Source organism: Pristis pectinata, chromosome 2, assembly GCF_009764475.1.
Source record: "Pristis pectinata isolate sPriPec2 chromosome 2, sPriPec2.1.pri, whole genome shotgun sequence".
Classification (NCBI taxonomy): Eukaryota; Metazoa; Chordata; class Chondrichthyes; order Rhinopristiformes; family Pristidae; genus Pristis; species Pristis pectinata.
The window spans coordinates 74,775,545-74,788,893 of NC_067406.1; the positions used below are offsets into that span (position 1 = coordinate 74,775,545).

General features: G+C 39.2%; 1 protein-coding gene across 1 annotated transcript in view; it reads right to left on the minus strand.

The window, feature by feature from the left end:
* Positions 1–1,476: 1,476 nt before the first annotated feature.
* Positions 1,477–13,349, minus strand: part of stim2b (stromal interaction molecule 2b) — a 126,007-nt gene continuing 114,134 nt past the window's right edge. Inside the window, 6 exon segments of the mRNA XM_052040400.1 lie at positions 1,477–2,605; positions 3,507–3,699; positions 7,576–7,614; positions 7,617–7,662; positions 7,665–7,815; positions 12,978–13,078. Coding sequence (XP_051896360.1) covers positions 2,140–2,605; positions 3,507–3,699; positions 7,576–7,614; positions 7,617–7,662; positions 7,665–7,815; positions 12,978–13,078 — 996 coding nt within the window. The 3' untranslated portion in view covers positions 1,477–2,139.

Here is a 13,349-nt window from a genome sequence, read left to right on the forward strand (position 1 = left end):
TGGCTAAGTATCCCAGTCATTTTTTTGTTTTTGCATTTATAGTGCAGGCAATCCCTGGGTTACCTAGGAATTGGGAATTTCTTGAGACCTGTCTGTAAGCTGACTGTTCAGTAAGTCAGAAATGTCCATTTTCTATAGCTTCTCATATCGTATTGCTCTACATACACTTGATGTAATTCTTTAATATTCACTCTAACACGACCCATAATGGAATTAATGAATACTCTGAAACCTTTTATTACTAACTTGAAAAAATGTGAGCATTTTCATAAAGGCATTTATAACCCTGGGAGCCCCTGTACCTGGTTCTGATCTCATTTACAAATGGAAACTTCTTCCACATGTCAATGCTATCAAACCCTTTTCATTGTCTTAGAGACCTTGGTCTGGTCACCTCTCAGTCTCCCCATTTCTAGAGAATAATATTCAATATACATTTCACAGATATTCCCTCTATTTCAATTCTATCCCATCGGAAATGAGACCCAGCTCTTTTATAATAGCATCCTTTCTGCGTCTATTTGCATCCTCAGGTGCCCTTGTTAATATTTAAATTTATTTTGAGGAATATATAGCTTCCTTGTTCTTTCTATTTAAAAAAAAGTCTTGCCTATATCAAGACTAATTTAGTAAGTATTCATTCATTCTGCATGTTATTACTACCTTCCTGTATGTTTTCCTAGTTCTCTGCATCTTCCACATATTCCAGTTTGGCATCATCATAAAACTTTGAAATTGTACTTCCACTCCCAATACACAATGGTTTGATTCTGGATTCCAGCAACAGTCCTTGCAGACCCCAATTCTCACTACCTGTCAACATAAAAAGGTCAAAGCATCAGGATTATAAGATGTATTGCCTCTAAACTGCTTCTGCAAATTTCATAAGATCATTTCCTTGCAAAGTACTCGCATCCCTTGATTCACTTAACATTCATATCTAGAAGTGATAAATGTTTGAATACCATCTACTGAGCATTCATGTCATTTGAGGTACAGGATGCTTAAGGTTTATAACCCTCTGTTTCAAGAAATTTGTCCTTGTCTCAGTCTCAAATGGCTGATCCCCTTGTCCTAGATCCTCCAGCCTAACAAAACAGTCACTTGTCAATCCCTCTCAGAATCTTGTATGACTCGTGAAGATCAATGCACTTTCTTCTAACTTCTGGTGACTGTAAGCCAATTTTATTCAATCTCATCTCGACAGACAATCCCTTCATTCCCAGGAATGAATCTAGTGATTCTACATTCTGATGCCTTCAAGGGAGGTAAGAAGTACTTTTATGGCTGTAAAGCGCTTTTGGAGATCTCAGAATTGTAAAATTTGCTCTAGAAACATAAGCAAGTCTCTGTCAAATTAGCACACACATTCATTTTTCCATAGACTCTGACACTAGTGCTACAGAATTTTACCATGTGGTACAATACTGAAGTGAATTAGTAAATAGGCAAGTAAAAATATGGTACTCATTTCAGTATCATAATGCTTCAATTTATTTTTTTAATACATTCAAGAAATTCCCAATCACCCAACCACCCTAATTAAATTCAGTTGAATTTGTTTCCACTGCCAATCTTCAACAAGGAATCTTGAATTAAGAGTTCAGTATTTTGCCAGGTCCCACTGCTACCAGAGTCAGGTGAGATCAAGAGGAAACCACTAATGCTGATCTTCGCAGGATGACAGATCTTTTAGCAAAGTCCATGGCTGATCTTCAGAGTTCAAGGACGAGTCATGAGCAAAAAGCTCTGAGGTTGCCAGGCATATTTAATCATCTGTACAGCAGGTTTGTAAAACATTTAAGAAAAGTGACTTGCAAGAAAAATATATCACTTCCTTTCTTGTAGAAATTCCTTCGTTTTTAAATCATTAGAAATTGGAATCCTTATAAATTCTACTAAAGCTCTAGACATAACAGTAAAAACATAGACTCTTCTGCAATAATGTCTATATAAACTTTATACACTGTTTATATAATTAGAGGCATCTTCCTGATCAGGAAGGTAATAGTGCAAGATTTAGTTCTACATTTGTAATTTGGCCAAAGAGTGCAGGACTCCATGTAACATCTAAATGCAGCTTTCGTAAACAGATGTTATGGTGACTTGAGCTTCACCATCATCACCCTTTGGCTCTAATCACTTTGATATTTTCTTGAAGATTTTTTTTAACTTGGAGGATTTTTTTACTCTGTTGGTAGTATAGAGCAGATCTTGGGATGCTGTTTGTCTCTTGGATGCACTTTTCAGATCCTTCAGTGCTCGATTTTCACTCTGGGTGTCAAACTCCAAGATGCGTCGATCCTGTGCTATGGATAGGTGTCCCATGCTGCACGATTTCTCCAGACCGTTCTGAAGGGGTCTAGTGGCCTTCAGAGGGCTCAGAATCAGACTTCTGGTGTCGGCTGAACCCAGGGAATCTGGTGTTACACTCAACCGCTCGTATGCCACTGATGAATCAGCAGTCAAAAGGTCATCTAAGGAGTTCTTGGACATGCTGAACGAAGGATTACTGGCAGCCTCGCAGTTTGACAAGTGAAACAGTTTCTTTCCGTTCAATGATCCAAAAGAAGAGTCGCAGTCTGAAGCGGTCTCCTGCGTCTCCCTGTGTAACAAAAGGCAACAAATAGGCACATTAACATTTTTGTGTTTGCAGAATGTAGGCAAAAGGAAATGATGGGGCTGATCTTCCAAAGTTCTGCACCAGGTAAACAGCAACTTGCTTTTGTTTGGTCTATTTAAAGAAAGGGACTATTCCTCAGGTGTACTAGGGCAGATACACTAGACTTGGACTGGTTACTTAAAAGAAGAGGCACTGATCACTTCTGGAGTGCCAATGAAGCCAAATGTTGACTACTTATAGTTACAAACATTTCTTAATTGAAATGTAAGTGATCCCAGTTCACCCATACAATGTCACTTAACAAAATAAACAATTGGAAGTGGTGAGTTAGTAATCAGGGGAGTTATTTCCACTGAGCTGTTTCTATTACCCCCATTTTGGGAGTAACTCATATCTGCATATGGTTATGGACTTGTACATAACAGGACTGACAGCTAAAGCTATGTTTAGTTAATTAAAGTTCATCAAACCTCTTGTATTATAAATCTTGATATGGATTTAACTCCTTGTGATGTGTAAATGTTCCAACCAGCTTGCAATCAGCACTTGCAGCTCAATACTTATTTTGAAATCGGTACAAATGTAAATTGGAAAAAGTTTGCCCAGGAGAATTGGAGCAAAATTTGGATTTTGCCCCAATTCAGATGAATTGTTCCACCAAGAAACTTGCAGATCAGTTTTTAAAATCCATTTTGCACAAAGTGTGATAGCAAGCTTGGAAAGTCCATATTTCCACGGGTTATGACAAAGGTATATCATAAAGTTTGTTAGTGCCAAGGCCAAAATCCTCTCATTGCTGTGAAAATGCTGAACCATCTCCTGCAGGATAAAATGCTACTTAATTTGGTTCAATTCATTTCATAACACACAACAATTTAGTTACCACTTCTTGTCAGCTGTGAAGAATATGGCATCTTCTTCTTCTTCACCACGATGAAGATTGGTATTGCTGTTCATTACAAAGATGTCAGGACTGGAGGAAGATGAAACGCCACACTGAACCACATTGGACCGTCGGCAGCGACCTTGGTTACTGTTCTTTACCAAGTTGTAACTGAGTTTCCCTTGACCTACTGCTGAAAAGCACACAGACACAGACAAAGACTGAGAAAGCAGGAATTGAAGTACATGATCTAAAATACAATACACAAATATTCACCAGTACTTACAAGGCTTAAAATGTAAGAATAGATTGTATAAACATGCATTTCCATGACTGCAGCCGATTTACAGGGGAACATATTAATTTGTTGCAAAATGTTAACTTGCACAGGGTAGATGTAGAAAAAATGCTTCTAATGGTGGGGGAATTAACTGCAAGGAACGTAATAGCATTAGAGGTTAGAACTATCAATTTTGACGAATAATTTTTGATATGATACCCTAATTGTTTCTCTTCCCACAGGTGTTACTTGACCTACCAGAATCTTCTGTTTTTAGTTCAAATTTCCAGGATCCAGAGTATTTTTGTTTTGTACCTTAAAATTAGAGGTCACTGAGAGAAATAAGAAAGCACTTTTTTTGGCATATAAGAACATGGTGATCTGGAATTCTCCCTCCAAAAACACTGCAAATACCTTGAACCCTTCAAGACTGACCGACAGAGTTTTGTTGAGTGGGGACATCACAGTTAAGAAAGCTAAGGCAAGTTAATGGATTTTGGGTACACATCAACCCTGATTTAAATGAATGATAAATATGGCTGGAGGGCCAAAACAGCTTAATTCTGTTCCTGTTCATTCTCTGATCTTGAAGACCAGATATATCGGTCACTTACTTTCAAAACTTACAAGCAAACATGTAAATAGCATTTCCAACCCTAGATCCTGTAATCTGACCTAAAGTTCCATCCTCTACCTAGCCACATTGTTTGTTTCTGAATACTAGATGTCTGAATTACATAAATTTTACAGAAATTTTATCTTTTCACAGAGTAGGGTATAGTTTTTTTTTCCCAATTCCAACATAGATGTGAGAGTCTGTTTTAGGCGGGGTTCCTGTGGTAATGCTCCAGGTTTAGGATTGCATGAACCAGTGGTTGTGGTACCCAGTCAACCACTCCAAGGTCCTGAATTCAAACCCGATAACGTGAGGATGGGCACCAGAAGTAATGATCATGGAAGGTACCAAACAAAGACACGAGGCATAGGAGTAGGTCAACTGGCCCTATGAACGTGCCGTGCCATTCATGGCTGATTTGTATCAGCACTAATTTATCTGCACTATCACCCCATGATTCTTTTAATATGCAGAAATATACTGCTCTTGGTTTTGAATGAACACAATGGTTTACTCTGAGGTAAAGAATTCCACAGGTTCATCACCCACCGAGTGAAGAAGTTTCTCCACACTGGAGTCCTAAATGGGTGACCCCATATTCTCAAGCTGTGTTCCTTAGGCCTAGATTCCCAAGTCAAAGAAAATAAACTCCCTGAATTTAACTTGTCAAGCCCTTTTTCACAATTCTGTAAGTTTTGATGAGATCTCCACTCATTCTTCTGCAACTGAAGAAATACGGTTCCAATCTGGTCAATTTCTCCTCTACTGGATCCAGGGATGACAGGTTTGCCATACAAGTGAATCTTCGCTGTACTATGGCAAGTAAATCCTTTCTCAGGTAAGACTAAATCTGTACACAGTACTGCCAGTGCCTATTCACCAAGGCCATATATAATTGCAACAAGACTTCCTTACTCTTCTCATTATAGAGGCTGACATACTATTTAGACTGGTGCATCTACATGTACATGCACATCCAGTTTTTTTTTAAACATCAACACTACCAAATCTCTCACCATTTAACATACTCTACAAGCTATGTTCTTCAAAGTGGTTAACCTCACATTTTCCACATCATATTCCATTTGCCTGTTATCACTGCTCCCTCAACTTGTCATGGTGTCATACATCAAAGAAACAAACCCTCCTGGCCCAGTCACATACCAATCTATATTACCTAAATTTTCCAGCACTTGGCCTATAGCCTTCTATGCCTTAGCAATTCAAGTGCTCTTCTAGCTGAATGTTTGATTTACAGACACAATTTGGGACTACCAAACGGAATAAGTAAGGTGGTATCCAGGGACAGTGACATCTATAGTATTGGCTGGATGCAATTCTTTCATGCAAATTGATCAAAGTATGCAAAAATATGGAAAGATACTAACAATTTCCAATTAACTCATCCCACCCCATCATTGCCATCACCAACCCCCACCACACATGAATTCAACATGAAATTAGGAAGTTTCTGTCCAGATTGTCCTGCAAGTCCAAAGCTTCATTGCACTGGCTCTGAAAATTCATGAGGCCATAAAATTGATATACTTGCTCACTTGATCTTCCTTAACCAAGCCAGAATACTTGGTGTTTTCTTATTTTTTAACATGTACGTCAAGACATAAGTCTGCTGAATATTAATTGCTACCAAATAAACTCTCTGGCACTGGAATTGCTTTTAGAATGTGGAGTCTACTTCCTTCAGCTTTTAATTATTGATTATTTTTTCAACAAATAAAAAAACTTCTCTCTCTCTCTCTCTCTCTCTCTCTCTCTCTCTCTCTCTCGCGAATCCCTCTTCTTTCCATCTCTTTAATTGTTTTGTTATACTATTTTACAGAGTTAAATATTCTAATTTACATTGTCTACCTGAGACTCTGCAGGAGAGAAATTGGTCTTTGGGTACTGCTCCTAAATAGGTGCCATGTAGCAGCTGCCAGTTTTGCGCTCATCCTAACATTTGGATCCATTGAAATCGAGCTAGTGAACAAGACAAATTTCTCTCTCTCTCTGCATGATGAGGATTCTCAGTCTTAATTGGTTGAAGAAATATGCCTGCCATATTCACAAGATCCAGATCCCATGGAAAGGGGGCCACATTGAACAGCACCTCTAATTACTATGCTGTCAAGCAGAAGTGACAACAGTGGCACAGTTGGTGCGGCCACTGCCTCACAGCACCAGAGAGCCAGGTTCAATCCTGACCTCTGTGTGGAATATGTACCTTCTCCCTGTGACCACACTGATTTCCACTGAGTACTCTGGTTTCTTCCCACGTCCCAAAGATGTGCGTGTTGGAAGGTTAATTGCCCAGTGTAAATTGCCCCTAGTATGTAAGTGTGGATAGAATATTGAGGGACTTGATGAGAAGGCAGGGAGAATGGAAAAAAAAAGGATTATTGTAGAATTAGAATAATGAGTGGTTGATGGTCAGTGCAAACTCATTGGGCAGGTGTTTGTATAATTAATTGTAAGAGCCTTTTGTCCAAACTGACTGTGAAATCCGGGACGTTATACTCCATCCAAGTTTTCCTTTGAACCAGTTCATTTCATGAGGTGAAGAACATCTGATAATGCAATGTTGTTGTACAGCTGGATGAGATGTACAAGAGTGAGAGGGAGGGAAAGAGGAAAAACTGCACAGAGATGGAGACCTGAGAGGAAGGTATGGAATTAAAAGAACTGAAAAATTATATGAATGTGCATTAAGAATCTGATGTAGTTACAGTTCAATGGAAAAAAAATATACGAAACTGTACTTGTTACATATGTCATGCTCATTCATTACAAGAATAAAGGAATGAACCAGCATAAGGTCTACATTTTATATTCATGAGCAATTCCTGCTTTTTAAAAAAAAATTCAAATTGAATAATAATTCATTATACTCACTGGACAATAAAATCATTTACAACTTGGGAGTTAAAAAAAGGTTTCATTTAGCATTGTGCTTCAAATGACAGTGCTCTTCTGCTCTACATAACCTGAAATGTAAAATGTCAGATATTCAAATGGCTCAAATATCAGGGGAAGTAGATTGGAAACTAATAGCATTCAGCTGACCCTCTCCTGTTTCTCGGCTGAATGCAAAGCTCTAATATTGGGAACCAAAATTGTCAGGGTCTCAGTTGCTTGTTTTCACAGTCTTGTCAGGAATGAGATTTGTAACTTACAGTGAAGTTGTGGAATGATCGGTGGTGTGTCTTCATCCAGTCATCTACCCCACCAGCGATTGGGTACGGTGGGACAGAGACACGTGGAGCTGACTACCCCAGCTGTGCTCAGAGTACAAAACGGAGGTGAGGCTTGACATTCCTGCATTGTGCACGATAGGAAAGCCACAGATTTTTTCTATCTGCTGCCAGCGGTGTAGTCGCTCACGCAGCGCTGCCGTCACCTCGGATAAAGCTTGCCTGAAATAGTTGGAAAGGAAACAAAAGTTGTAAGTTGCCTGATTAAAACAACTTTTAATGTCCAATTGAAATTATCTTTTTCCTCCAAACTGCAAGGTTGCCAATAGTTTTAATCCACTATATCTTCTTGACCATTGATACAGGGAAATAAAACCAAATGTCACAACTACTGCTGGAGAAGAAAAAATCCAGTTATCTGCGTTAAAGTATTTACATTTTCCTTAATTTCCAGGTTGCAAGTCCCCAGCTGAAGAAAGCTGCTATCTGTATTAATAACCACTGTAAAAGACACATCTGGTTCTGTAGTGTCCTTCAGTGAAGAAATCCACCAAATGATGGCTGGTGGTTTGTGTGACTGCAGAGCTCCAGCAGTGACATTAACTAGGAAGTTGCGCGGCAAACTACTCGGTGTATAAAACTCCTCCTATAATGAAACAATGTGAATAAAACAATATGACCGACCAGACACAAAAGCAGATCCATCCTAGTTAACCCTAACATCTGGAAATTTGCCCCCAGAACCATAAACCAATCAAACCCATGATAGGTATGCTCAACAGAAACATGCTTTTCAGCCAATGTCCCATAATCCTCCATCAGTGTCCTAATGGTGGTGGCATGGTCTATATAGTCAGGAGGGCAAAGCATTTCAGTGCTCAAGGAAAGACATGGCTGAGTTGTTACAAGCTGTCAAGTGAATGATCCACTGCTGCCTCCTTTTTTTGCAACGAACTTTAGTTCTTATCCAACTCCACTCACTCCATGTCACTGCCTACAGCTTGTTATCAATTCATGCAGCAAAGGATACAAATCCCAGCAACTTTCCGAACTAGCTGCATCACTAGGCAATTTATTCTCACTTAGGTACAACAGTGAGGTCTACCCAATAAAGTGAAAAAATTGCCCAGGCATATCCTGTCTACAAAATTAAGACAAATCCAAACCAGCCAAATCCCACCCCATCAGCCTATTCTCAATCATCAATGCAGTACCAGAAGTCATTGCCATTGCTATCAAATGGTAATTACCATTAATTTGCTCATTGATGTCCAGTTTGAGTTCTGCCAATTCCTGTTGGCCTCTTGGTTTTACCATGGATAAAAGATCTGAATTCCATAGATTATGTGAGTGTAAATAGGCTTGACTGTCAGGGAAATATTTGACTGGCTTTGATATCAAGGGAGGCTTAATAAAGCTGAAGTCAACTGAAATCAGGGGAAAGAAAACTTTACCCCGGGAACCATATCCAGAACAAAGGAGGATTATTGAGTTGCTGCAGGCCAATGTCTCAGCCTCAGGACATTACTGCAGGAGTTCTTTAAGACGGTATCTGAGACTCAGCCACGTTCAGCTGCATCATTGATGAGCTATCCTCGTCACAAGGTCAAATGTGGGAAGGTTTTACAGTATTTAGTTCCATTCACAATGGTGAAACAGTTCCAGACAGCCATTAGCAAGACCTGGCATAAGCTGCTACACAGGAAATAGTAATATATTTGTACCACATTAGTGTCAGGCAATGATCGCCTCAAACGACTACCTCTGCTTGGCAATCAATGACATTACTACTTGACAATCAATATCCCAGCATCAATAGCTTAGGGATCACCACCGACTTAAAACAACAGAACCAGCTATACAAATACCATGGCTGAAATAGTAGTTCAAAGGCTGGGTATCTTGTAGAGAGTGATTCGCCGTCTGATCCCCTAAGCTTTTCACCATCTGTGGAACACACTCCACTACCTCCAACATAGCTCCAACATAATACTCCTCAGGATTATTTAGAAAAAGCATTGTTCCATCCTCCATCTTGCAGTGATGTCCTTGGGCTGGGTATGATTGATTTCCGTCCTTCTTTGTGCAACCACTAGAGAGTTTTTTTGCCATTGATGCCCACTGCCTTCAGTTTTACCCTTGATGCCAAACTCTTCCAAGTGCTTCAAACGGCATCCATTCTCCCGTCACCTCTTTGGACCATGTTTGGAACAAAGCTGTGATGATGTCTGGAGTCAGGTTGTCTAGGTGAAACCCACACTCTGCATCGTTAAGGATTTAACTGGAGAGTAGGTGCTGCTTGATAGCATTGTGATAACTTTGCTGAAGATCGAGGGTAGACTGATTGGGCAGTAATTAGCCGGACTGGATTTGTGTATAGCACGTAGCTTGGCAATGTGCTATATTGTCAGTGCCGGGAGCTGTACCTATGCTTGGCTAAAGCAGCAGCTAGCTCTGGGGGATGCGTCTTTAGTACCACAGCTGGGATGATGTCTGGTCCCATAGTCTCATATATCCATATATTAAGTGCTCTCAGCCATTTCCTATATCACATGGAATGAATTGGATTAGCTGAAGACTGGATTGAAACATTAGCTATGTTTCTCTTCCCATGGCCTGACCTGCTGAGTATTTAAAACATTTTTTGTTTTAATTCACTGTAACTTGTTCATAACTAATAGATCAAAAATAGTGAAACAACTTTATTCTTTCTCAAATTGCTTCTCCAGGAAAGAAATTCCACAATCCACATTAATACTGATCTCTGCATCGAAGCAATTACTATTTAAACAACTGAAAAAGAAATCCAGTTATTGGTGAGTCATGATGGTAGGAAACTAACATTGCAACACACACAACAAAAAAGAGATTTTCATGTTGCAATATCTGAGCTGCAAAGAGATTCAAGAGAGGAGACAACTGAGATCTGAAATTATCTAATTTTGTTAATCCACCAACAGTCCATTCTCCCTATCTCACTGAGTCTATGAAAGGGTGATACTGATAGTTTTCCATAACTATTAGCCTGCACGTCACTTATGTCTGATTTCAATGTAATGTTTACGTCAAACCTGTGAAGCTCTAAATGAAGTCACCTGCAAATGGAACCAACAGTTTGGAGACACTTTCAAAAAACTGCCTGCCCTAATATCTTGACTCACTATTCCATCTTTGCCATTCTTTAAATGAAACCATTTTAATTTTCTGAATAACTTGAAGCTCCCAATTTGATTTAAAAATGGTTACTTTCATTCAACATACATAATAGGCCATTGCAGATGTGCTGTGTCCTTTGGGAAAAAGTGAAAGATGATGCCAATTCTAAGTCAGGTACAAGACCTACAGCTGATAGCTGACAACACGAGTGTTCAGTGGAGTATAATACATCGTGTGAAGGGCCAAACTACTATCGGCAGAGCATAATGGACAGCTTAGCTTAGCTCATTTTCACTCTGCACAAAATGAATGCAAAGGGATATTAGTGAAAACATGCCTCACCTAAAGCAATATGCAAAGCTAGGCAATGGCTAAGCTGCACATTTGCAAGTTTTACAGCATTTCACAAGCTATAGACAACCCCTTTTTACAGGGGCTGGAGGTTGTTTTCCTAGAAAAATGATCCATATCGCAATTTTCCGTAACGTGAAGCCGCATCATCTGTGCATGCGTCAAGAACGCAGGTTGAAAAAAATAAATTGTTTATTTACTTACTTTTTCCCTCCACATAAATTCCGTGAAAGCGAATTTTATTCCACGTCTCAAATTTTTGGGTAATAGCTTGTGAATTTTGTAAAGGCAAATTTCCATTACCCGAAAGGCCATAACATGGGGGTCACCTGTTTTTAATATATTATTGTGTTGGGATGGGAATCAATTTTAACCCTGGGGCAGATATCGGACGCAGGTACCAAAGCAGATAGCAATCCTTCAAGGCACAAGATCAAGAAGATTTTAGTTCTCAGGCTTTACTTGAATGCACCAAAGCTGACAAACACAAGTCATTATTAGGAGTGACATCAATGCCAGTGGACAAGATCAGAAGGTCACTAGCAATACATGGCTTCTAAGTGAGAACAAGGTAGAAGCAGAGAACAACTGCATTTCGGGTAAGAGATCCAGGCCAAAGAACACCCTAGGTCTTCAGTTTCTTTTGAGGCACAAGAATTTTGACTAAAAATGTTTTTTTTTCAAACCTACTGTGACTCCTCCTTGGAGCTGGTCTTGTGCATGCCTTCCAAATGGAGATACTGAAATACTGCTTTGGCACTGAAAGCAAGATATAAATATCACTTTCAGCTACCTACAGCTGACTTCAAAGAAGGCAAAGATAAAATCTTGCCAACGTAAACTTTACAGCCTCAGACGAGTAAATGGAATCAGATTATTTTGATCTCTCACATACTCGAATCTCATTGAGCAGGTGATGTTAAAAATCAGCCATGGCTTTGTTTCAATTGCTCAGTCTGATTGTGCATCTCACAGCTGCACACTTCTTCTTATCACAAATCTTTTCCAATAAATCATATATTTAAGTTCTCCACCTTTAGTTGTCTACTCCATCCCAGAGTCTAGTTATATCCACATTTATCCCCATCCTTAATCTGAAACACCTCCATCAAATTGCCCCTTCATCTTCTTTGTCCGAACAAAGACAGCACAATTTTTCTTGCTTATATTTCCACAGACAAGGTAATATTCTAGTGTATCTGTGCTAGGCATTTTCAATTGGTTCAACATCATTCCTAAAACATAGAACTCAGAACATTGCACTGGACTCCACCTGTTTTTCAAATATTTGTGTGGATTTACTAATATAATTTGGCACATTCTATGCCTCTCACCCATCACTAAATCCAAATGCTATTTTAAAAAACTGCAGTGTATTATTGTATTTTAATACACTTTCAAAGCCATTTGCCCTTTCACATTAATCTGCTCTCCCCCAGTTAAATTGTTCCTTTTTATATATAAACAAAACTGTCAACTAAGTGCTGATCCTGTTCCTTAGCCGCAGGTCTCTTTCCAGGAGATGGTAAAATTCATCTATGATTTTGATGACGTGAAACTTCAACATACAATGGGATCAGTGGAACTCTGCCAGGCACATTACCAAAGGAATCTTGGATTCTTGGTTATCCTCCCACTGGTGTTTATGAATACCTTGACACTTTATCTTCTTCTACATGCCCAACAATATTTACACCCAGGAGAACATTCAGATCCATTTATCACCATTCTTGTATGGCCATTGCAGATAATTACTATATTGTGCCATACTCAACAAATCCACTAGCTCCATCATTCAGGAGCCTTCCAGCATGATCGATCACATCACCAACGCAAGGCTATGCACTTGGAACAAGGTGAGAAAACAAAAAACTTACTTTGCTGCCAGGATTTTGTGATCAACCTCATCCAGGGAGGAACTGTGGGCTACGTGGAATGTTCCAAAGACAGTGTTGCGTTTCTTCTTGATCCTCTCTGCCTAAAAACAGCAGGAAAATGTCAGAGGTTCTGATAAAACGAGCCAAATTTTAAATTGCTGCTTTTACAAACAGATGTTCTGAGGACTATCACAATGCATTAACTGCACAGGTTTGTCTTGAGGAATGTTTATCTTGTTATAAAAACAGGCCCATTGCCTACCTTTCTCCTTCATTCCATAATAATGGTCATTTTCACTAAGCTAGCGTCAGAATGCTTTCTTGTCACTTTTTAATTATATTTTGCATGGTCTGCTTAAAGAAAACATTTAG